This window comes from Erinaceus europaeus, chromosome 17 (assembly GCF_950295315.1).
Source record: "Erinaceus europaeus chromosome 17, mEriEur2.1, whole genome shotgun sequence".
Lineage (NCBI taxonomy): Eukaryota > Metazoa > Chordata > Mammalia > Eulipotyphla > Erinaceidae > Erinaceus > Erinaceus europaeus.
Window position 1 is genome coordinate 73571776 of NC_080178.1, and position 23802 is coordinate 73595577.

The 23802-nt window shown below is 43.8% G+C and overlaps 1 protein-coding gene across 2 annotated transcripts; it reads right to left on the bottom strand.

The window, feature by feature from the left end:
* Window positions 1–4017: 4017 nt before the first annotated feature.
* Window positions 4018–23609, bottom strand: LOC103107131 (L-lactate dehydrogenase C chain). Of its 2 annotated transcripts, none has more exons than XM_060177053.1 (8): window positions 23544–23609; window positions 22186–22320; window positions 17590–17707; window positions 16171–16344; window positions 12435–12608; window positions 11047–11164; window positions 6070–6193; window positions 4018–4285 (listed from the first exon to the last, which is right to left on the bottom strand). In XM_060177053.1, exons 2-8 carry the CDS (start codon window positions 22309–22311, stop codon window positions 4121–4123), a joined length of 999 nt encoding a protein of 332 aa, XP_060033036.1. In that variant the 5' UTR covers window positions 22312–22320; window positions 23544–23609; the 3' UTR covers window positions 4018–4120. The 2 variants fall into 2 exon arrangements, with proteins under 2 accessions (XP_060033036.1, XP_007515927.1); XM_007515865.2 differs by having other exon boundaries at window positions 23506–23580.
* Between the last annotated feature and the right edge of the window lie 193 nt (window positions 23610–23802).

The window sequence follows — 23802 nt, forward strand, 5'->3', positions numbered from 1 at the left end:
CGGAGGCCCGCGCCAAGTGGAAAGGAAAGTTGCAGGCACTGTTGCGTCTCTGAAACCTGCGATGTGACGTGGATTCCGACGCCCCCTCACCGGCACCTGAGGCCTCCCAGGGCCAACCCACCTCGTGCGGGCCTGGGGGCGGGCGAGGCGGCTCCGGGTGCAGCAGGTGCAATGAGTTGCATTGCATAATAGAGTATTCCTTGCTCGGAACTCTGCGCTGTGGCTCCCAAATATTTTTTTCATTTTTATTTATTATTTCATATTTTTAATATTTATTCCATTTTGTTGCCCTTGTTTTATTGTAGTAGTTATTATTGATGTCGTTGTTGTTGGCTAGGACAGAGAGAAATGGAGAGAAGAGGGGCTAGACAGAAAGGGGGGAGAGAAAGACACTTGTTGACCTACTTCACCGCCTATGAAGCGACTCTTCTGCAGCTGGGGAGCCGAGGGCTCAAACCGGGACCCTTATGCTGGTCCTTGCGCTTTGCGCCACCTGCGCTTAACCCGCAGCGCAATGCCCGACCCCCTGTAGACTAATTTCTAACCAAACTTTAAGTGTATCCCATAAAGGACTTTTAAACTCTTGGCATAAATTTTGCAGGGCCTGTAGGAGAAAGGGTTCACAGGGCTACTTTTTATCACACACAGATGTAACTTTAGAAGAAATGTTTTTTAAAAAAAGTCGAACCCTCTACGCAAGCAATTTTAAAGTAAGATGAAATCCTAAAGGTTTAACAGTATGCTAATAAGCATGTCTACAAGTGGAAGAGAATGCTCAACATGAAGTGGTTAATGCCACATCCAAATTCCTTATTTATCCTTTTAAATAAATTGTTTTTCCTTTTTAAAATTTTTTTAGTTATAACTATTTATTGGATAGAGATAGCCAGACACTGAGGGGGAAGAGAGTGATAGAGAAGGAGAGAGAGAGACACCTGCAGCCCTGCTTCACCCCTGGCAAAGCTTCCTCCCTCCCCACCCCCACCCCCGCAGGTGGGGACTGGGGGCTCGAAACCCAGCCCTTGGAATTGTAGCATGTGTCATCAGCCAGGTGCACCACCACCTGGCCCCTAAATATGGTTTCTCTACTTTTTTTTTCTTTTTTGCCTCCATCATTATCGCTGGGGTTCAGTGCCGGAACTACGAATCCACAAATCCATGCCTCGCAGTGGCCATATTTTTCATTTTATTAGGACAGAAAGAAATAGAAAGAGGAGGGGGAGATGGGGGAGGCAGAGACCTGCCACTCTGCTCCAGCTCTTGTGAAGTGCTTCCACCTGTAGATGGGGAGCCCAGATCTTTGAGTTGTCCTTGTGCTTAGTACTGTGTGCATTTAACCAGGTGCAACACCACCCAGTCGAGGTTTTTCTACTCTTCTGCCACCACATTCTATCAAATTAACCATTTTTTAATTAACTAATTATAATACATAATATTCATCAAATTTCATAAAATGCAGTGTTTCTCAAACCTTTATTTTTCTTCTGTCAAGAACTTTTTGCAGGCACTTCTCCCCTAATTATTCAACTGCCTCCTCATGGTAAAGTTAAGTATCAAGGAATAAGAGTTTGTATAGTAGACTGAGTGTTGGGAGAATTAAACCCATGTAATGGCTTACTTTCTTTCCATGTCCCCCGCAGAACTTTCACCTCTTGAGCGCAATATTGCACCTGTGGAGAGTACACGATGTGGTTTTATTCATACTACCTTGAATGCTTCTTGAAGTGTACTTTGCAGTCTGTCAATCTCTGCAAAATTTCCTAAAAGAGTTTTTAATTTGGTATGTAAAGAGCTTTTAAAAAAAGACAAAATCTAGAAACACCTTCTCTAACCATCTAACCAAACCCTTGTAGCCACTTTTTAAATTTTGTATATTCAAGGGAAAAGTTGAATAAAAAAAAAACAGAATGAGAGTACAATCATTTTCAGCAGTCAGTTGATAGCTAGAACGAAAGCTATTAAGATGGCAGGGAGCCGGGCGGTAGCACAGCGGGTTAAGTGCATGTGGCGCGAACGCAAGGACCTGTGGAAGATTCCTGGTTCGAGCCCCCGGCTCCCTACTTGCAGGGGAGTTGCTTCACAAGCTGTGAAGCAGGTCTGCATGTGTCTTTCTCCCCTCCTCTCTGTCTTCCCCTCCTCTATTTCTCTCTGTCCTATCTAACGACATCAACAACAATAACTACAACAATAAAAAAGGGCAAAAAAAGGGAAAATAAAACTTCAAAAAATAATTAAAAAAAAAATAGCAATAGGGAGTCGGGCTGTAGCGCAACGGGTTAAGCACAGGTGGCGCAAAGCACAAGGACTGGCATAAGGATCCCGGTTCGAACCCCGGCTCCCCACCTGCAGGGGAGTCGCTTCACAGGCGGTGAAGCAGGTCTGCAGGTGTCTATCTTTCTCTCCCCCTCTCTGTCTTCCCCTCCTCTCTCCGTTTCTCTCTGTCCTATCCAACAACCGTGACAACAATAATAATAACTACAACAATAAAACAACAAGGGCAACAAAAGGGAATAAATAAAATATTTTTAAAAAATAAAAAAAAAGATAGCAATAACAGGCGGCCAGGCAGTGGCACACTTAGCTAAGCACACAGATTACAGTGTGCAAGGACAACACAGGTTCAAGCCCCTAGACCCCACCTGCAGGGAAAAAGCTTCATGAATGGTGAAGCAGTGTTGCAGGTGTTTCTCTGTCTCTCTCCTTAACTCCCCCCCTCAATTTCTGTCTCTGTCGAATAATAAATAAAAAAAATAGCAAGAACAACATGGGTGAACTCTGTGACCAAATGAGTAGACTTCCACTAGATCCATGTACATCAAGACCTGCAAGCTGTCTGTCATTTTCTCCACAAGTTCTATTAGGATTTGTAAGTTACTTTGGACCTCATTTCTTAGTTGTTTCACTCAGTCTTTCCTATAGCTGACTTAAGTTCTTTGTAGGATCAGAGAAATATGTCTGTTGTGGTCCAGGAGGTGGCACAGGGGATAAAGCATTGGATTCTCAACCATGAGGTCCTGAGTTCAATCCCCGGCAGTACATGTAACAGAGTGATGTCTGGTTCCTTCTCTCCTCCTATCTTTCTCATGAGTAAATAAATTATTTTTTTTTAAAAGAAATATGTCTGTTATACATTGCACAATATATGGCACACACATGTATGTATATACACAATGTATGTCATATACACACATACTATAAAGTTTATGTTTGTGAATTACAGTGAAAAGTAGCCCTGTAATCCCTTTCTCCTGTGTGTGTGTATATAAAAGTCTTTTGCATAACCATTATGTTATCTCCCTGCCTTGGAAACTGTAGCTTAAAATACTAGTCCAAACCAGAGTGAGGGAGATAACGTAAATGTTATGAAAAAAAGACTTTAATGCCTGAGGCTCTGATGTCCCAAATTCAATCCCCAACCTGGCGCACGTCACACACACACACACACACCACCATAAGCCAGAGCCAAACAGTGCTCTCGTTTAAAAAAAAATGTAATAAAATCTAAATCAAACGAGTTATCTTTAACTACACTAGAGTAAGCTTAACTATTTGTTGTGGATTAAAAGAAGGGCATTAGACCAAGCTGACTTCCCTGGGAAGACGACCTCACCAATGTCCCCTGGAACCCCACCTCCCCAGAATCCTACCCCACTAGAGAAAGACAGAAATGGGATAGGGGTATGGATCCATCTGCCAATGCCCATGTCCATCAGAGAATCTACAACAGAAGCCAGACGTCCCACCTTCGGTACCCCATAATGATCCTGGGTCCATACTCCCAGAGGGATAAAGAATAGGGAAGCTTCTAATGCCTCCACGGGATGGAGAACTCTTGGTGGGAATTGTGTGGAATTATATCCCTCTTATCCTACAGTCTTGTCAATCATTATTAAATCAATAAAAAATCAACATGATATAAAAGTCAATAAAAAAAGAAGGGCATTAGAGAGGAGGTGGCAAATCACTGCAGGAGATGAAACTCTTTCCCATTTGCTTTTCTAGTCTTGAGAGACCAGTGTTATGTCAAAGGCTACAATGTTGTTTATTTTTGATGGTTTCAAAATGTAAAATACAGTCTTCTATCTTCTGTTCTTTAAAATACTGGAACATTAAAGGGGCTTTAAAACTTCAATTCCTTCTGAATATTCCAAATCGTATCTGCACTCTTCTTGAAAAGCATTGTCTCCTCAGAAGTCAAGTTAATTTTCACGACATCTGAGACACCATTTTGTCCCAAGATACAGGGGACACTAAGAAAGACATCTTCCTTTATTCCATATAAGCCCTGAAAGGCAAAATTAGATAGTCAGTAACCTGATATAGGAAAATAGGCATGTAAGAGAAAGTTCAAATAGGAGTCTATGGTGTTCAGCAGAAAAACTTATTTGGGAAAAGGTGGAGTGGTCATAACACAAAGAACATCCTACTGTCTTACAAACACATGGAACTTGTGTTCAATGACATAAACATGCCAGAGGTCCTAAAAGGGAGGGAAAAAAATGCCACTGTCTCCTTTGTCCCTTGTTGAGTCATCTTTCTATCCAAGGGAAAGGATACTCTCCAGTCCTTCCTGGTGCTATCTGAAGATGTTATCTGATGAAGGCTGCAAAATCAAGCAGCCTATGTTTGATGCAAACTACATCAAGAGGAGGCTGGGTGGTGGTGCACATAGTACTAAATGCAAGGACCCATGCAAGGATCTGGGTTCGAGTCCCCAGCTCCCCACCTGCATGGGGGGGAGCACTTTTCACAAGCAGTGAAGCAGGTCTGTGGGTGTCTATCTTTCTCTCCCTCTCGCCTCTCAACTTCTCTCTGTCCTATCCAATTAATAAAAAATGGAAAAACTGGCTGCCAAGAGCAGTGGATTCCATCCCCTTTTCCTCATATCTTGTGCCTCAGAACTCTCAGTCCTTGTCTTAACTACCTAAGTGAATGGTCCGGGTTCTCAGCTGGAGGCAATTCTGCCTCCCAAGGGAGAAGGTAATTCTGTAAAAACATTCTTGATAGTTACAATGGGATGTTGCTAACCTCCAGATACATGCCGAAGTATGCACTCTACTGGGTGAGCTATCTCCCAGCTCCCACACTGTCTTTTTTTTTTCTCCTAGCTCTCAAACTGCCTTTTCCCCTTTTTGCTTAGACTAGTTTCAGTTGGCTTCTAAGCCTTTTAATTAAATGAGCACTAACACACTATTTATATACTAGTGCTCAAAATGATAACCCCAAATTTTATTCGTTCCAAAAGCTTAAACCCAACTGCCTCTTTTCTGTGTTTGTTTGTTTGTTAGCTTGTTTTTCTTCTTTAGAGCCCCACTCAGCTTTGGTGTTGCAGATTGAATCTGGGAACTCAAAGTCTCAGGCACGAGAGTCTTTGTCCGTAACTGTCTCCCCAGCTCCCAGTTGCTGTTTTCCTACTGGAGGTGACAGAAGTGTCCAAAGTCCACCTGTCTGGCATAAAAGTCTTTTTGCAAAAGCATTATGTTATCTTCTCTAGACCTCTACAAACTACTGTTATGCCTTTCAAACTTGTTTTTTCCATCAGGGTCACAGAAATTTTATTATACATAAAACTGCCAGTCCCTTGATCAAATCCCTCTGGTAGCTTTCCACAGCTTTTAACAGTGAGGGTCCAAACACCACTGTAGGGTTGTCAGCGGTTTCCATGGCCAGATCTTGCTTTTTTTTTTTTTTTTTTCAGATCCTCAAAACATCTTCACTTATACCTACCTCAGATCCTCCCTCCATGTCCCCTCTGCTTAGAAGAGCAGCCCAAAGTGACTCATGATTTGGATGCTTTCACATTTCACTACACAGTCCTTTCCTAACACCCGGCCCCTACTGAAATTCCCATCTTGTATACTCTAGCACTTTGTATTTTTTTCATCATAGCTTTAGCACAACCTGTAGTTATTTACTTTTGTGACTGTCTTAGTAAGACCATTTCTTCCATGAAGCTCGATGACATCAGACCATTATACCCTCAAAGTGTTGTACTATGTCAGAACCATGGTAACGGCTCAGCCAGTAGTAAAGAAAAGAATGACAAATGAAGGTTCAGCCTGAGCCTACCTTCACCATAGTGGAAACTGGGTGCACTCTCCTAAGGTTTTTAAAAATTGATGCAGCCAGGTCTACCACAGACAGTCCAATAGCCCAAGAGGTGTACCCCTTCCGCTTGATAATCTCATAGGCACTACAGAGGAGCAAAGGAAGGAAATAGCATTCATGAGAAGTCCATACAGAGAAAACATTTTTCAAGGGTCCATCTAGAAGGAACATACCTATCAACACTAGTCTACAGAAATTCTTATATATTATTTCTAAGTATTATTTATGAATATGACATAAATATTTACTATTATAAACTTCATCGTGCACTTTAAATAATAATTCAGTCTCATTTTATCACAAAGGCAGAATACTGGAGCATTAGGTACCAATCAAGATAAAATTGTTCTAATTTTTCTATTATTGCTTACATATCTAAATATAGAATCTGACCACCTTGAAAGCAACTGTACATATACCTGTGAGTCTCTCCCTCTCTAGCACAGTATAACTATATAGTTAGATTTTAGTCATTTCAAACTGCTATAAGGGTGCCTGTGTACATTTTGATTACAAGCCAGGGAGTAAATCGTTTTTTTTATAAGAAAGTATCATTGAATCAATTAATTACAGAGATCTGAAAAATGGTTCATGATACACTTTCAAAGGAAGATAGCATAGTTCTTAACATCATACTATTTCTTATCTCAAACTTGAAAGAATTACAGTGCAGTTAATAGGAACTTTAGAATTGCGTCCATCCACCAAGCTGACATGCTTACGACATATTTTATGCTTTTCTGATTTTTTTCTTATTTTCTACAACAGATCTATTTTTTTTTCACTGCTACCAAAGGAGTTTCAAGCTTGGATTGAAATCCAAGCTCAAGTGGGGGAGATAGCATAATGGTTCTGCAAATAGAATCTCATGCCTCCATGAAAGATGATGAATGACATAGTGGGGGTTGTATTGTTAAATGGGAATCTGGAGAATGTTATGCATGTACAAACTATTGTATTTACTGTTGAATGTAAAGCATTAATTCCCCAATAAAGAAATAAATTATTTAAAAAAAAAGAATCTCATGCCTGAGCCTCCAAAGTCCCACCCAGTTCAGTCCCCTGTACCACCATCAGCCAGAGCTGAGCTGAGCAGAGCAGAGCAGATCCCACATTTATTATGACCAAAAACCCCATGGGGTAAGTAAAAAGAAAAGGGTATTTTGGGAGATTTCCCTGTCAGATTTGTCTCTAGTTGTCCATGCAGATTTTTTTTTTTTTTTCAACTCACAGACAGTACATCAATCACTTAGTAAGCTGACAGACAGGTCCTTCCTTCCTTTTCTTTTTACTTACCCTACAGAGTTTTGGGGCATAATAATTCTCCTCTCTAATTCATGAATAAATCTAAAAAGAGAGTCACCACATTTCTAGGTTTAAATGTCCAATTTCCAACAATGGCAAAAAAAAAAAAAAAAAAAAAAACAGAAGACATACAAAGAGATAGAAAATGTGATCCATTCAAAGGTCAAAGCAAGGGAGTCGGGCTATAGTGCAGCAGGCTAAGCGCAGGTGGCGCAAAGCACAAGGACCGGCATAAGGATCCCGGTTCGAACCCCGGCTCCCCACATGCAGGGGAGTCGCTTCACAGGTGGTGAAGCAGGTCTGCAGGTGTCTATCTTTCTCTCCTCCTCTCTGTCTTCCCCTCCCTCTCTCCATTTCTCTCTGTCCTATCCAACAACGACAACAACAATAATAACTACAACAATAAAACAACAAGGGCAACAAAAGGGAATAAATAAATAAAATAAATATAAAAAAACTTTAAAAAAAGGTCAAAGCAAGCAAACAAACAAACAAAAATAATCAAAACTTCCTTTAAAAGCTCCAATAGCAGATATTCTAGACTTTAAAGCATACACCTTGGGGCCAGGGAGGTGCCTTGTTTGCATGAAGACTTGAGCTGAGCAGTGATCTTGTTTCTCTCATAAAAAAATACATCTGGGCGGGGGAGATAGCATTATGGTTATGCAAACAGACTCTCATGCCTGAGGCTCCTAAATCCCAGGTTCAATCCCCCACACCACCATAAGCCAGAGCTGAACAGTGCTCTGGTGTTTTTCTGTGTGTGTGTCTCTCTGAATCTCTCTCAAAAATAAAAAAAAAAATAAAATTAAAAAAAAGAGAGAAACTTTTAAAAAAATCAATCAATCAATCAATCTAAAAAAAAAAAAGTGAAGATGGCCAGGAAAATCTCTCAGCTGAGAGATCACTGGTCTTGGATTTTGAAGTTCCCAGTTTGGGATGGAGGTAGATAACATAATGGTTATGCAAAGAGACTCAGATGCCTGAGGCTCTAAAGTCCCAGGTTCAGTCCTCTACACCTCCATAAACCAGAGCTGATGAGTGCTCTGGTGGTAATAATAATAATAATAATAGGGAAAGAAGACTAGTAAGAATATGGAGCTTCTGAAACAGAAGAGATCATCTCTTGAGAAAGGAGGTGGTAGGAAGGGGGCCAAAAGGCTTGAACTCCAGTCTTTGCACATGGTAATGTGTCCACTCAAGTGTGTCAGTGCCCCACCAGGCCTGCTTCACCAGTGAAGCGACCCCCCTGCTGGTGGGATCTGGGGGCTTGAACCACGATCTTTGTCCTTGCTCTTTGCACCACGTGTGCTTAACCCGCTGAGCTACCGCCCAGCCCCCTGACTTTTCAATTTTTAACCATATGGGAACCATGGATTAGGGTTTCTAAACAGTGCCGGGGTCTGGACCTGACTTGAGGGTTAATGGGCTCCCTCTGGTGGACAATTGTGGAAATAACTGTTGGGGGATTGGCGGCCATGAAAGGAAATTAACTGCAGGTAGAAAGCTTCACACGTGGTGAAGTGTTGTGGGTCTTTCTCCCTCTCTCTCTTGTGTCACCAGGGTTATTGTTGGGGCTCAGTGTCTACACTACGAATCCATGACTCCCGGTGGTCTTTTTTTTCTTCCTATTTTTTATTTGACAAGACAGAGAGAACTTGAGAGGGAGGGGAAATTACGAGGGGGAGAGATAGACAACTGTAGACCTGCTTCACCCTGTGTTCTCCCTGCAGGGGGGGGTGCAGGTGATCGAACCCAGGTCCTTACACACCACCTGGCCTCCCTGATTTCTCTATCACTATTAAAAAAAAAAAAAGGAAAAAGGGGGTCGGGCAGTGGCGCAGCGGGTTAAGTGTACATGGCATGAAGTGCATGGACCAGCATGAGGATCCCAGTTCGAGCCACCGGCTCCCCACTTGCAGAGGGGTCGCTTCACAAGCAGTGCCTTCCCCTGCTCTCCATTTCTCTTTGTCTTATCCAATAACTACAACAATAAAAACCACAACAACAATAAAACAACAACGGTAACGAAAGGGGGAAAAAGGAGTAGTGGATTTGTGGTGCAAGCAAATAACCCTGGAGGCAAAAAAAAATCGCTACCAAAAGGGGTAGATGTCCACAGTGACTAATAATAAATAAAAGGGAGTTGATTGGGGAATGTAGATGCCCTTTGGACAAGAAGAAAACTGATTAATTGTACACAGCGCCCTCTCGTGGCCAAAATGGGAAACTGATTGGTAGAGGTAGACGCCCTCTGGTGGCCAAGAAGAGAAACTAACTTGTAGGGGGCAGATGTCCTCTAGTAGTCAAGATGGGAAACTGGTAGAGGCAGACGCCCTCTGGTGGTCAATAAGAGAAACTGACTGGTAGGGGGCAGATGTCGTCTAGTAGTCAAGATGGGAAACTAGTAGAGTCAGACGCCCTCTGGTGGCCAATAAGAGAAACTGATTAGTATGGGGCAGACACACTTGGCCCTCTGGTGGCCAAGAAGAGAAACTTGTAGGGGACAGATGCCCTCTAGTAGACAAAGATGGGAAACTGGTCGAGGTAGACGCCCTCTGGTGGCCAATAAGAGAAACTGACTGGTAGGGGGCAGATGTCCTCTAGCAGTCAAGATGGGAAAATGGTAGGGGCAAACGCCCTCTAGTGGCCAAGAAGAGAAACTGACTGGTAGAGGGCAAGTGCCCTCTAGTCTTCAAGATGGGAAAATGGAAGAGGCAGATGTCCTCTGGCGGCCAAGAAGAGAAACTAACTGGTAGGGGGCAGATGCCTTCTAGTAGTCAAGATGGGACACTATCTGGTAGAGGCAGACGCCCTCTGGTGGCCACAAAGGGAAACTGAATAGTAGAGGCAAACGCCCTCTGGTGGCCAAGAAGGGAACCTGACTGGTAGAGACACATGCTCTCTAGTGGTCTGGGAAAATGACTGGTAGAGGCAAGCACCCCCTGATTGCCAAGATGGAAAACTGGTGGAGGCAGCACCCTCTCTTGGTCAAGAACAAAGTATGACTGACGGTCCCAGGTTCAAGCCCCTGGTCCCCACCTGCAGGGGAGGAAGTTTTATGAGAGGGGAAGCAGGGCTGCAGGGGTCTCTCTGTCTCTCTCAATATCTCCACCTACCCTCTTGATTTCTGATTGTCTATCCAATAAATAAAGATAATAAAATTTAAAAAAAAGAAGAAGAAATTATGACTCGTTAAGAAAGCCTGGCAGGGGAGAAGCCAATGTTCCTGGGTCCTGCTGGCTGATGGCCGGCTCAGAGGAAGGAATATGCAGGTGTCCTCTCCCTGACTCTTCAGGCACAGCCTAGCCTTCCCAGGCCCAGACAATCATGAATTTAAACAATCATTGTTTTAATGTCATCCAAAAACGCAGAAATTCTGAGGAATGGGAAGACCCATGGGGAGAACCTTTAGGCTCAGCAGCTGTCGAGGAAGAGGGACTCCAGATACTCATTTAAAAAAACAGAATATCAGGGCCGGGCGGTAGCCCAGTGGGTTAATCATGCATGGCGCGAAGCACAAGGACAACCATTAAGGATCCTGGTTCGAGCCCCTGGTTCCTCATCTGCAGAGTATTAAATCACTAATGAAAAAGATTTATTTTAAAAAAGAAACTGAGTGAGTACTGTTACCTGTCAACAACTTGTTTATGGATAATTTTCCACTGTTCCTTGTCTGAATCAGTTCCTAAGCTGGGGTTTAGACTCCTCAGGGTAACACCAGCAACATTCACCCCACTCCACAGAGGTACTAAAAGAAATACAGTTCAGGGTGAGGAATCTTGGTAGGGTGGTAGGGCTGTTGTGGCTGCATACATTTCAAAAGGAGTGAAAGTATTCCTAAACCATGTACAATATTGTAAGCCAATGTACTCTGAAGAAAACTTATAATTTAAAAAAAATCTTTAAAAAGAAGAGTAAATAAAATTGTTTCAGGGGGGTCAGTGCAGCGGGTTAAGTGCACATGGAGCAAAGCACAAGGATTGGAGTTAGGATCCCAGCTCAAAAGCCTGGCTCCCCACCTGCAGGGGGGTCGCTTCACAGGCGGTGAAGCAGGTCTGCAGATGTCTGTCTTTCTCTCCCCCTCTCTGTCTTCCCTTCCTCTCTCCATTTCTCTCTGTTCTATCCAACAACGATGGCATCAGTAACAACAAAAATAATAACCACAACAACGATTAAAACAACAAGGACAACAAAAGGGAGAGGGAAAAAAAAGCCTCCAAGAGCAGTGGATTCGTGGTGTAGGCACCGAGCCCCAGTGATAAACCTGGAGGCAAAAAAAAAAAAGTGCTTCAGGCAAGAGAAATATTGACTGTTCAAATAGTTACTTGCTCTATGTGCTGTTTTGTGAGTGGCAGCTAAACCAATAGCTCAAAAAAGTGAAGGTAAAGGGATAGGAAAAGAGGATATGCCAAGATGGTCCAGGAGGTGGCACAGTGGGTAAAGCATTGGACTTCCAAGCATGACGTCCTGAGTTCAACCCCTGGCAGCACAGGTACCAGAACGCTATCTGGTTCTTTCTCTCTCTCTCCTCCTGTCTTTCTCATTAATAAATAAACAAAATCTTTAAAAAAAAAAAAAAAAAGATATACCAAGAGTCGGGCAGTAGCACAACAGGGTTAAGCGCACATGGCGCAAAGCACAAGGAGCAGCTTAAGGATCTGGGTTCGAGCCCTCTGTTCTCCACCTGCAGGGGAGTCGTTTCAGAAGCGGTGAAGCAGGTCTGCAGGTGTCTTTCTCTCTCCCTCTTTATTTTCCCTCCTCTCTCGATTTCTCTGTCCTATCCAACAACAATGACAGCAATAACTACAACAATAATAACTACAACAATAAAACAACAAGGGCAACAAAAAGGGAATAAATAAATATTATTTTTAAAAAAGATACACCAGGAAAATACCGGTAAAACAAAAGTGAGACAAATATATTGTATCACAAAAAAAAAAAACAGGCTTTAATGAAAATAAGCATGGTTAGAGGTTAAAAGTGTGATGACATAATGATAACGGTTTTATACTCACCACTAGAATCACCATGTTCTCCAATGATCCAGCCATGGCAACTGGTGGGGTGGACACCTAGTTTCTCTCCAATTAGGTAACGGAAACGGGCAGAGTCTAGATTACAACCACTTCCTATTACACGTGTTTTCGGAAGGCCGCTTAATTTCCAGACAACGTATGTCAAAATATCCACTAAGAAAAAAAAAACATCTTGTTAGAAAAGGATTCAAAGTAACTTCTTTTTACAATTTGCTTTTCTGAGTAGATGTTCTTAAGAGTCAAATGCAGGGAGTTGGGCTGTAGCACAGCGGGTTAAGCGCAGGTGGCGCAAAGCACAAGGACCAGTTCGAACCCCGGCTCCCCACCTGCAGGGGAGTCGCTTCCCAGGCAACAAAAGGGAATAAATAAAATAAATATTTAAAAAAAAAGAGTCAAATGCAGATATATTACAGGGTTCAACATAAAGCAAATCAACAAAGAAATACAGTTAAATCTACATAGATTAAAATATTCAACAATCTGTTATAAGAATTAAGAAAAAAAAGTGTGGACTGGGTGGTGGCGTACCTGGTTGAATGCACATGTTACAATGCACAAGAACCTGGGTCCAAGCCCCCACCTGCAGAGGGCAAGCTTTGCAAGTGGTAAAGCAGTGTTGCAGATGTCTCTCTCCCTCTCTGTCACCCCTACCCTCTGAATTTCTGGCTGTCTCTATCTAATAAATATAATAAAAAAAATTTTTTTTAAAGGAAGAAAAAAATGTGGAGGGTAGATAGCATAATGGTTATGCAAACAGACTCTCATGCCTAAGGCTACAAAGTCCCAGGTTCAATCCTTTGCACCACCATGAACCAGAGCTAAACAGTGCTCCGGTAAAAATAAATAATTAAAAAAGGGGGCCTCTCTTGAGCTTAGTTGATCTAGTGAGTCAATTAATTACACCTCCTGATGATGTAGATTTCTGTTTTCTGTGACTACACCCTCATGTAGACGAATACCATTTCCTACCTAGAATAAAGCTATGAGTATGCCCAGAGGTATGTGTGTGCTCAGGGAAAACATGAAAAAAAATCCCTAAACTTTAGCTCTGGCATTCAGGTGCTGTGTGAGGAGGAAGCAGAGACCAGCCACAGCTATAAACTGGCTGAATGCTGGAGCCATGCAACACCTGTGCCAGCACAGGAGACCAGCCTCCACTGCACTGAGGGAAGCCCTGAGCCTGCGGTATCTTTCTCTACCTTCTGTTCCCTTCCTTTTCTTTGCTTTTTTTTTTCCTCCAGGGTGATCTCTAAGGCTTGGTGCCAGCCCAGTGGTAATTTTTTTTCTATTTGATTTTATAGGACAGAAAGAAATTGAGAAGGGAGGGGGAGGTAGAGAGGCAAAGAGACAGAGAAACACCTGCAGACCTGCTTCATCACTTGTGAAGTGTCCCCCATGCAGGTGGGAAGCCGGGGGCTCGAACCTGGGTCCTTGTGCTGATCCCTGTGCACTTAACCAGGTGCACCACCGCCTGGCCCCTTCCTCTGTCTTTCTATCTGAAACAGGTGGCCTGAAGCGCTGAGGCCTCAGAGTAAGGCTCTGATTCCCTCTCTCCTCCCTCATGTTAATAAATAAATCTTTAAGAAATGATAAACTAAATTGAGAAACCTTTAACGAGACCAAGAAAAAAAAAATAAAGGCATAATTTGGAGATATTGTGGGTTTGAGTCCAGAACATAACAATAAAGAAAATATTACTTTTTAAAAAAGGATGGAAGTAGATAGCATAATGATTATGCAAAATGATTATGTCATGCCTGAGGCTCCAAAGTCCCAGGTTTAATCCCTTGCACCACCATAAGCCAGAGCTGACCAGTGCTCTGGTTAAAATAATAATAAAAATAAGATAAAAAAATAATAAAAAGCAACCCAGGTGTCCAACAACAGATGAGTGGCTGAGTGAGTTGTGGTCTATGTACACAATGGAATACTACTCAGCTATTAAAAATGGTAAAATTGTGGTCCAGGAGGTGGTGCAATGGTAAAGCTTTGGACTCTCAAGCATGAGGTCCGGAGTTCGATACCTGCAGCACATGTGCCAGAGTGATGTCTGGTTCCTTCTCTCTCCTCCTATCTTTCTCATAAATAAATAAAATCTTTTTAAAAAATGGTGAAATCACTTTCTTCACCCCATCTTGGATGGAGCTTGAAGGAATCATGTTAAGAGAGATAAGTCAGAAAGAGAAGGATGAATATGGGATGATCTCACTCTCAAGCAGAAGTTGAAAAAGTACTACCATGGTGGTTTGGGAGATGGTGCAGTGGATAAAGCAGAGGTCTGGAGTTCAATCCCCAGCAGCACATGTACCAGAGTGATGTCTGGTTCTTTCTCTCTCTCCTTCTATCTTTTTCACTAATAAATAAATAAATCTTTTAAAAATACTACCATGATGCCTACCTGCCTTCCCGGAGCAGATGAGCAATGTGTCATGGAACCCCACCTCCCCAGAGCCACTTGGGTTCATACTCCCAAAGGGATAAAGAATGGGGAAGCAAGGCTGAGTAGTAGCACAGAGGGTTAAATGCACATGGCAAAAAGTGTAAGAACCTGTGTAAGGAACCTGGTTCAAGCCTCAGCTCCCACCTGTATGGGGGTTGCTTCCTAAGAGATGAATCAGGTCTGCAGATGTCTTTCCCCCTCTGTCTTCCCCTCCTCTCTTGATTTCTCTCTGTCCTATCCAACAACAAGGGCAACAAAATGGGAAAAATCGCCTCCATGAGCAGTGGATTCCTAGTTTAGGCACTGAGTCCCAGCAATAACCCTGGAGGTAAAAAGAAAAGAATGGGAGGTCGGGCGGTAGCACAGTGGGTTAAGCGCAGGTGGTGCAAAGCATAAGGACCGGCATAAGGATCCCGGTTTGAGCCCCTGGCTCCCCACCTGCAGGAGAGTCGCTTCACAAATGGTGAAGCAGGTCTGCAGATGTCTTTCTCTCTCTCTCTGTCTTGCCCTCCTCTCTCCATTTCTCTCTGTCCTGTCTAACAACAACAACATCAATAACAAAAATAATAATAACCACAACAATAAAAAACAAGGGCAACAAAAGGAGATAAATAAATATTTTTTAAAACTTTTAAAAATTCATTAATCCTTTCTTAATAAAAAAATTTTTTTTAATTAAAAAAAAAAAAAAGAAAAGAATGGAGAAGCTTCCATTGGATGGGATGGGATAGGATATGGTACTCTGGTGGTGAGAATTGTACCACTCTTACCCCACAATCATTGTCAATCATTATTAAATCACTAATAATAAAAGAAAAAGTTGAAAGATAAAACACAAAGCAGAACTTGGGCTGGGTTTGGTGTATTGCACTAAAGTAAAAGACTCTGGGGTGGGGGCTGCGGGGGGGGGGGGTCAGGTCCTGGAACATGATGGCAGAGGAGGACCTACTGGGGGCTGAATTGTTATGTGGAAACTGAGAAATATTCATGTACAAACTACTGTATTTTACTGTCGACTGTAAACCATAAATCCACTCAATAAAGAAAAAAAATTGAAGTAAAAAAACTGCAACTATGAAAAGAAGGGAACTTCCTATAGAACATGACACTCATTGATGAGAGGAACCCGGACAGCTGTACCTGTGCTGGATCAAGTCAGAAGGCTCAGCACATAAGTCCTGAGCTCTAACAATCATCTGTTTCCCAGCCACAGTGAATTCCTTTCATGAAATGGTGTGGGGAGACCACTCGTATGTTAATGATTAAGATACTCACCTGGATTCGAAACAACAATGATCTTACATTCCGGACTATAGCGGACTAATGGAGGAATGATTGATTTCATGATATTCACGTTCCGTTGGACCAGATCAAGACGACTTTCTCCTTCCTCCTGCCGTGCACCTGCTGTGACTATAGCTAATTTGGAGTTTTCAGACACACTATAGTCTTTAAAGAGGAAACAAATGACAATACTTGGGTCAAGGCTGCTGTATTCACCACGCCCAAACCCGAATGTTTAGCCCTTGTGTGCCCATCTGTCATCAGTGTGCCCATCTGGTTTCTCTTCTTTCTTTCACCAGAATACTGCTTAATTCTGTCTCGTGGTGGTGCTGGGGACTGAACCTTTGACCTTGGAGCATTGAGCATGAAAGTATGGCAGTATGCTATCTCCCCAGCCTCACCTACTCATTCTTGAGCAAGGGCCTGCCACAAAATCCTATCTAGCCATAGAAATCCCAACAATAAATCAACCTGGGGCCAGGCGGTGGCACACCTGTTTAAGTGCACAAACTACAGTGCACAAGGACCAGGGTTCAAGCCCCTGCTCCCTCCTATGCGGGGGAAGCTTCACAAGTGGTGAGGCTGGGCTACAGGCGTCTCTATCTCCCCTCTCAATTTCTCTGTCTTTATCCAATAATAAATAAATAAAAATTTAAAAAATAAAAAAGAATAAATCAACCTGCATATTTCTTTATTCTCTATTCCTTTTCCCTCTCTTCTCCTTAATTCTACTTCTAGAGGGTAAACAGACAAGGGGGCTGATCAGTGGCGCACCTGGTTGAATGCACGTCATCAGGCGCAAGGACCTGGGTTTGAGTCCCTAGTCCCCACCTGCAGAGGGAAAGCTGCACTAGTGGTGAAACAAGTATTGCAGTTACCTCACTCTTGTCTCCCTCCGTCTTTACCACCCCTTCCCCTCTCAATTTCTTTCTGTCCTATCAAATAAGAAAAAAGGACACCAAGAGCAGTGGATTCATCCACACACCACCAGTAACCCTGGTGGCAAAAAAAAAAAAAAAAAAAAGACGAAGAATGCATAGACTATGCAGAGAACTCCCTTTTATACAATACTTTACTTGATAAGAAGAGGTTAATGTGCAGATGCTGCAAAGCGCAAGGACCGGCATAAGGATCCCAGTTTGAGCCCCGGCTCCCCACCTGCAGGGAGGTCACCTCACAAGCGGTGAAGCAGGTCTGCAGGTGTCTATCTTTCTCTCCCCCTCTCTCTCCATTTCTCTGTCCTATCCAACAATGACAACATCAATAACAATAATAATAACTACAACAATAAAAGAAGAGGGATTAATGTGAAAGACATTCACCCAAGAGATGGTATCTAAGTTTTCTTTCTAATTAACATATTTACTAAGGCAGGAAAAACGAAAACAACTTTATGAAACTCAATGAGACCTTTTCCAGAGACAATCTTCCGGGTATTGAAGAAAAGACTCCCATGCTGGAGATCCATCATTTCTCCCTTCAGTTTTTCTTCTGAGACGTCTATAAGGGCTAGTTCATCAGTCAAATCCTAAAATACATAAAGGCTCTAAATAAGATGTCCTGAAAAATGTGTCTATGTGTGGTCTAATGGAATGAGAAGAAGTCTGTGTGGCTACAATCAAAGGAGTGTTAAATTTTAATAGAAAAATTGCTATATAATAATAAGTCCTGTATTACTAGAGAGATCAGAACTCAAGGTAAACAACAGAATGGAGCACATTTTTAAAAATTTTATATTTATAAAAAAGAAACATTGGCAAAACCATAGGATAAGAGCGGTACAGCTTCACACAGTTCCTGGAGCGCATTCCTACTGCTTTACCTTGTTTGTTTGTTTTTTTATGATAAATATAGGAGGAGGAGAGAGAGAAAGAACCAGACATCACTCTGGAAGATGTGCTGCCAGGGATTAAACTCAGAACTTCATGCTTGAGAGTCCAGTGCTTTACCCTGCACCCCCTCCCGGACCACTATGGCTCTACCTTTACATAGTGGTTAAATGGTTTTGGAATCTGGTGTTTTTTATTGTAGGTAACAGTTTTAATATAATAAAGGGTTATGAAATTCTTTTAGATATTTTATTATTTTTAATCTGAAGCTTAGTTTCTGAGTTGGCTGAAGTTCAATCTCTGGTTCCCACCTGCAGGCAGAAAGATTCATAAGTGGTGAAGTAGAGCTGCAGGTGTCTCTCTGTCTCCTTCCTCTTAATTTATCTGTGTCTCTATTTATTCAATAAAATTTAAGTAATTAAAAGAGATAATGAATCCATAAAAAAAAAGCAGAGAGAGGGAGGTGGATGGTAGTGCATCGGGTTAAGTGCACATGGCACAAAGTGCAGGGACCAGAGTAAGGAACCCGGTTCTAGCCCCTGGCTCCTCACATGCAGGGGGGTCGCTTCACAGGCGGTGAAGCAGGTCTACAGGTGTCGATCTTTCTCTCCCCCTGTCTTCCCCTCCTCTCTCCATTTCTTTCTGTCCTATCCAACAACAATGACAGCAATAACAACAATGATAAACAAGGGCAACAAAAAGAGCAAAAATAGCCTCCAGGAGTGGATTCGTAGTGCAGGCACGGAGCCTCAGCGATAACCCTGAAGGCAAAAAAAAAAAATTAGAGAGATAGGAAGGTGTGACACCATAGCACAGCCCCACCATCCATGGGACTCCCTTGGTGTCCTTCCTGGTGTTCCCATGAAGGTGGTCTGGGGTCTAAACCCAGGACCTCATGCACAGCAAGTCACATGTTCTGGGTGAGAACTCCCAGATCCTTGTTTTATCCTGTTTCTGATTCTGGAGTACTACTTATCAATTTGCTCAGTAGTTTTGTTTGTTTGTTTTGCTTGTGTGTGTGTGTGTGTGTGTGTGTGTGTGTGTGTGTGTGTGTGTGTGTATGTGTGTGTTTTCTGTGAAGAACTGCTTTCAACATTTTTGGGGGGCGAGTAGATAGTTCACTGTTATAACACATGACTTTTATACACGAGTTTCGATGTATTCAATCCCTGATACAACATTTGCCAAAGATAACCAGCACTCTGGTCTGCTCTCATAAAAAGTATCCTTTGGGGGCTGGGCGGTAGCGTAGCAGGTTAAGCACACATGGCACAAAGCATAAGGACCGGCTTAAGGATCCTGGTTCGAGCCCCGGCTTCCCACTTGCAGGGGAGTCGCTTCACAGGCAGTGAAGCAGGTCTGTAGGTGTGTGTCTTTCTCTCCCCCTCTCTGTCTTCTCCTCCTCTCTCCATTTCTCTCTGTCCTATCCAACAACGACAACAATAATTACTACAATAATACAAGGGCAACAAAAAGGAATAAATAGTATTTATTTTAAAGATGTTATTAGTTATTAATAATTAATAAATAATTAATAATTAATTAATAATAATTAATATTGGAATCTGAGTCTATGCCCAAAGTTTAGCGTCGTGCGAAGATTATAGCGGTTTTGAAACCAAAGAAAGACCCAACACTGGCCGCCAGCTATAGACCAATTTCTCTCCTCTCCGTGTGTTACAAACTCCTTGAGAGGCTGCTTCTGTCACGTATTTCTCATCTTACAGAGAAATTCCTATCACCCGCCCAAGCTGGTTTCCGCCCAGGAAGATCTACCTGCGAACAAGCCCTGGCCCTCTCAACTTACATTGAAAATGGATTCCAGAAGAATTTAAAGACGGGTGCTGTCTTTGTTGATCTCACAGCAGCCTATGACACAGTCTGGCACCGTGGTCTCCTAGTCAAGATCTCAAGATGCCTGCCTCCATGGTGGCCAACACTATATCGTTTCTTCTCCAAAACAGAAGATTCCGGGTGCATCTGGGAGACAAGTCTAGCAGATGGAGACTTGTCTCAAGTGGCCGGCCTCCCCCAGGGCTCTGTTCTGGCTCCTACGCTATTCAATATTTACATCAATGACCTCCCAGAAACTTCTTCAAGGAAGTTCATCTACGCCGATGACATCTGCTGTGCAACTCAGGCATCCAAGTTCGACATCCTCGAGGAAACACTCACGAAAGACATGTCTCTGATATCTGATTACTGTAAAAAATGCGACTAATCCCTAGCACTGCAAAAACAGTATCATCTGTTTTCCATCTACACCATGCCTCGGCCTCGCATGAGCTTAATGTGCAGCTTGGCGATACGAGAATCCGGCATGAAGCCCAGCCAGTCTATCTTGGCGTTACTCTCGATAGCACTCTGTCATTTCACAAACATCTCATAAAAACTGCAGCAAAGGTGGGCGCGAGGAATCACATCATTGCAAGACTGGCCAGCTCCTCATGGGGCGCGAGCGCTTCCACACTACGATCATCATCTCTGGCATTATGCTATTCCACTGCAGAATACTGTGCCCCAGTATGGTTCTGTAGCCCCCATGTCCACTTGGTCAATTCCAAATTATATTCCTCCATGAGGATCATTTCTGGAACCATCCATTCCACCCCGGTTCCATGGCTGCCAGTTCTTAGCAACATCGCCCCGCCAGATATTCGTCGGGATGCGGCATCATCTAAGTTCATTTCCCACGTCTACGCTCGACCGGACCTGCCAATATACGCGGATATCTTCACCCACCCTGTCCAACGCTTGACGTCTCGTCATCCAATCTGGTCCCCTACGCCTACACTGAACTTCTCTGTTCCAGACTCTTGGAAACAGAGTTGGCAGTCAGCTGAGGTAAAGAACAAACACCTCATCACAGACCCCTGCAAGCGTCAACCCGGCTTTGACCTAGCACGTTAGGATTGGGCCCTCCTCAATCGCTATCGAACAGGCCATGGCCGGTGCGCCGCTATGTTCCATCGCTGAGGAGTCAGAGACGACCCGAACTGCCCCTGCAGCTCCAGACAGACTATGACCCACATAGTCAACGACTGCCACCTCTCCAGATTCAAAGGAGGTCTCGAAACTTTACATCAGGCTCAACCTGACGCTGTTGACTGGCTACGGAAGAAGGGCAAATGCTAGAAGAAGAAGTTATTAATGAGAAAGATAGGAGAGAGAAAGAACCAGACATCGCTCTGGCACATGTGCTGCAGGGGATCAAACTCAGGACCTCATGCTTGACAGTCCAAAGTTTTATCACTGTGCCACCTCCCGGACCACATAAATAAATATTAAAAAAAAAAAAAACACCAAAAAACCCCTTTGATGCTTGTATGAGGTACTGGGGGAATGGACCCAGAATCTCATATATACGTGCCACTGCTGAGCCTCATCCTGGTCCAAATTTTATTCTGCCTCAGGATGGATACACTGACGTGGCCTTCTACCACCATAGAGTTCTGCTGATACTTTCCAGTGTCCTTTGTGGTGCTGGGGATTGAACCCAAGATACCACAGCATCAGAGCTTCCTTCAGTGTGGTGGGGCCAGGCTCAAACCTGGGTCGAAGACATGGCAAAGCAGCACACTATCCAGCCCAGACCCTTCTTTTAGGTTTGGGAAGTTCTCTGTTATTCTGTGTCTCCTTGTCTCTTAACCAAAAGGTGTTTATTGGGATAGTTTCTGATTCAACTCGATGCAGAGTCTTCACGGCTCTTCGTGTGAAGAATCACCCTTCTGAAAGTCTTGCTTTTTCATCTGTAGCCTGGCAGAGGAGAGGGGGACAGCCAACACAACACTACTGTTTGTGCCTGGCTAAATTTGTGGGTATTTTACAGCAAGAATCTTGGCCATTCCACAGCCACGGAATGGGAATTGGGACATGGCGCCAAAAGCTTGTTTCCTCTTCTCACCTTGCTCTCACTCACTGTGGTCACTGCCAGGACTTAGAGCATGCATGTAGACCCCTCTCCCTGCCTTTTTTTAGATAAGAGGGTGAAAGACAGCATGTGGGGGGAGAGGGGTGAGGGGGAGGAGGCACACCACAGCACTGCTGCAGGTCTTGTAAAACCACACACACACACACATATACCAGGCGCTCCCATGTGTGCCCTGTGAACCTGGATTTGTCGAGACCTGGAAGTGTTGACTTGATTTTCAGCCACAGATTTGAGTGTGTCGCTTACCTTCAGTAAGATACTTATCGCACAAGCCATGCCTACAGCACCCACTCCAATAACAGTGATCTTTCTCTGAGAGACTTTATCTTCTGCAGCTAAATTTGCAATAAGCTGCTCCTTGACAGTTGCCATCTTGAGAACCTGGTAGGAACAGCACAATATCAGCAGAATCAGACTCTCCAAACCCCGTGCTCTGGTGGCTTGATACACTATGCCCATTGGTCACTAAGACACATGGAGTTGGGGGGATCTGGAGGAGCAGCGTGGTGGTGGTAAAAGGAACCAAAGGCTGCCAGGGTCTTAAGACATGAAGAGGGAGTCGGGTGGTAGTGCAGCGGATTAAGCGCAGGTGGTGCAAAGCGCAAGGACTGGCGTAAGGATCCCAGTTCAAGGCCCTAGCTCCCCACATGCAGGGGAGTCACTTCACAGGCGGTGAAGCAGGTCTGCAGGTGTCTCTCTTTCTCTCCCCCTCTCTGTCCTCCCCTCCTCTCTCCATTTCTCTCTGTCCTATCTAACAACAACAATAACTACAACAATTAAAAAAAAAAAAAACAAGGGCAGGGGAGTCGGGCGGTGGCGCAGCGGGTTAAGCGCACGTGGCGCAAAGCACAAGGACCGATGTAAGGATCCCGGTTTGAGCCCCGGGCTCCCCACCTGCAGGGGAGTCGCTTAACAGGCAATGAAGCAGGTCTGCAGGTGTCTGTCTTTCTCTCTCCCCTCTCTGTCTTCTCCTCCTCTCTCCATTTCTCTCTGTCCTATCCAACAACAATGACATCAATTACCACAACAATGTTAAACAACAAGGGCAACAAAAGGGAAAATAAATAAATAAATAAATAAAAACAAGGGCAACAAAAGGGAATAAATAAATAATAATTTAAAAAAAAAGACATGGAGAGGAGGCCAGGCAGTGGCACACCTGGTTAAGCGCCTGACCTGGGTTCAAGCCCCTGGTCCCCACCTGCAAGGGGAAAGCTTCATGGGTGATGAAGCAGGGCTGTAGGTGTCTGTCTCTCTTCCTCTCTATCTTCCCCTTTCCTCTCAATTTCTCTGTCTCTATCCAGTAATAAATAAAAATATTTTTTAAAAGGTGTGGAGAGCGAGCGAGCCAGTTTCTCAATGGCAGGGAATAACGCACCAAGTATTTTGATCTCTCTTTTTTTAATCAGAGCACTGCTCAGCTCTAGCTTACGACTTTGAAACTTCAGGCACGAGAATCTCTTTGCAGAACCATTATGCTACCCCCACCCCAAGTATCTGGATTTCTCCCTTGCTCCCTGGTCCCATTGTCACCCCGACTTCAGGGCTCACTCGCGCAGTACTGACATAACAGTAAGGACAACCAACCCAAAGGTGCAACGTACCGCCTCCTGGGGAGGTTTAAAGACAAATGCAAGAAAGACACTAACGGAAGTGGAGCGCCGACGGTTACCCTGCAACGCCAGGCAGGCACGGGCCTGCGTAGCACGCAGACATGTGCGCGCACATGTTCTCAGGTCAGCAGGAAAGCTCCGCCCCCGGCCGGGCCCTTGTGCGGGCGCAGCGGCAGGTGCGCAGGCGGAGCACTCTACCTGGTCCTTGCTGCAAGATAGTCAGGCGTCCCCTCTCCTTCAGGCGGCCTGG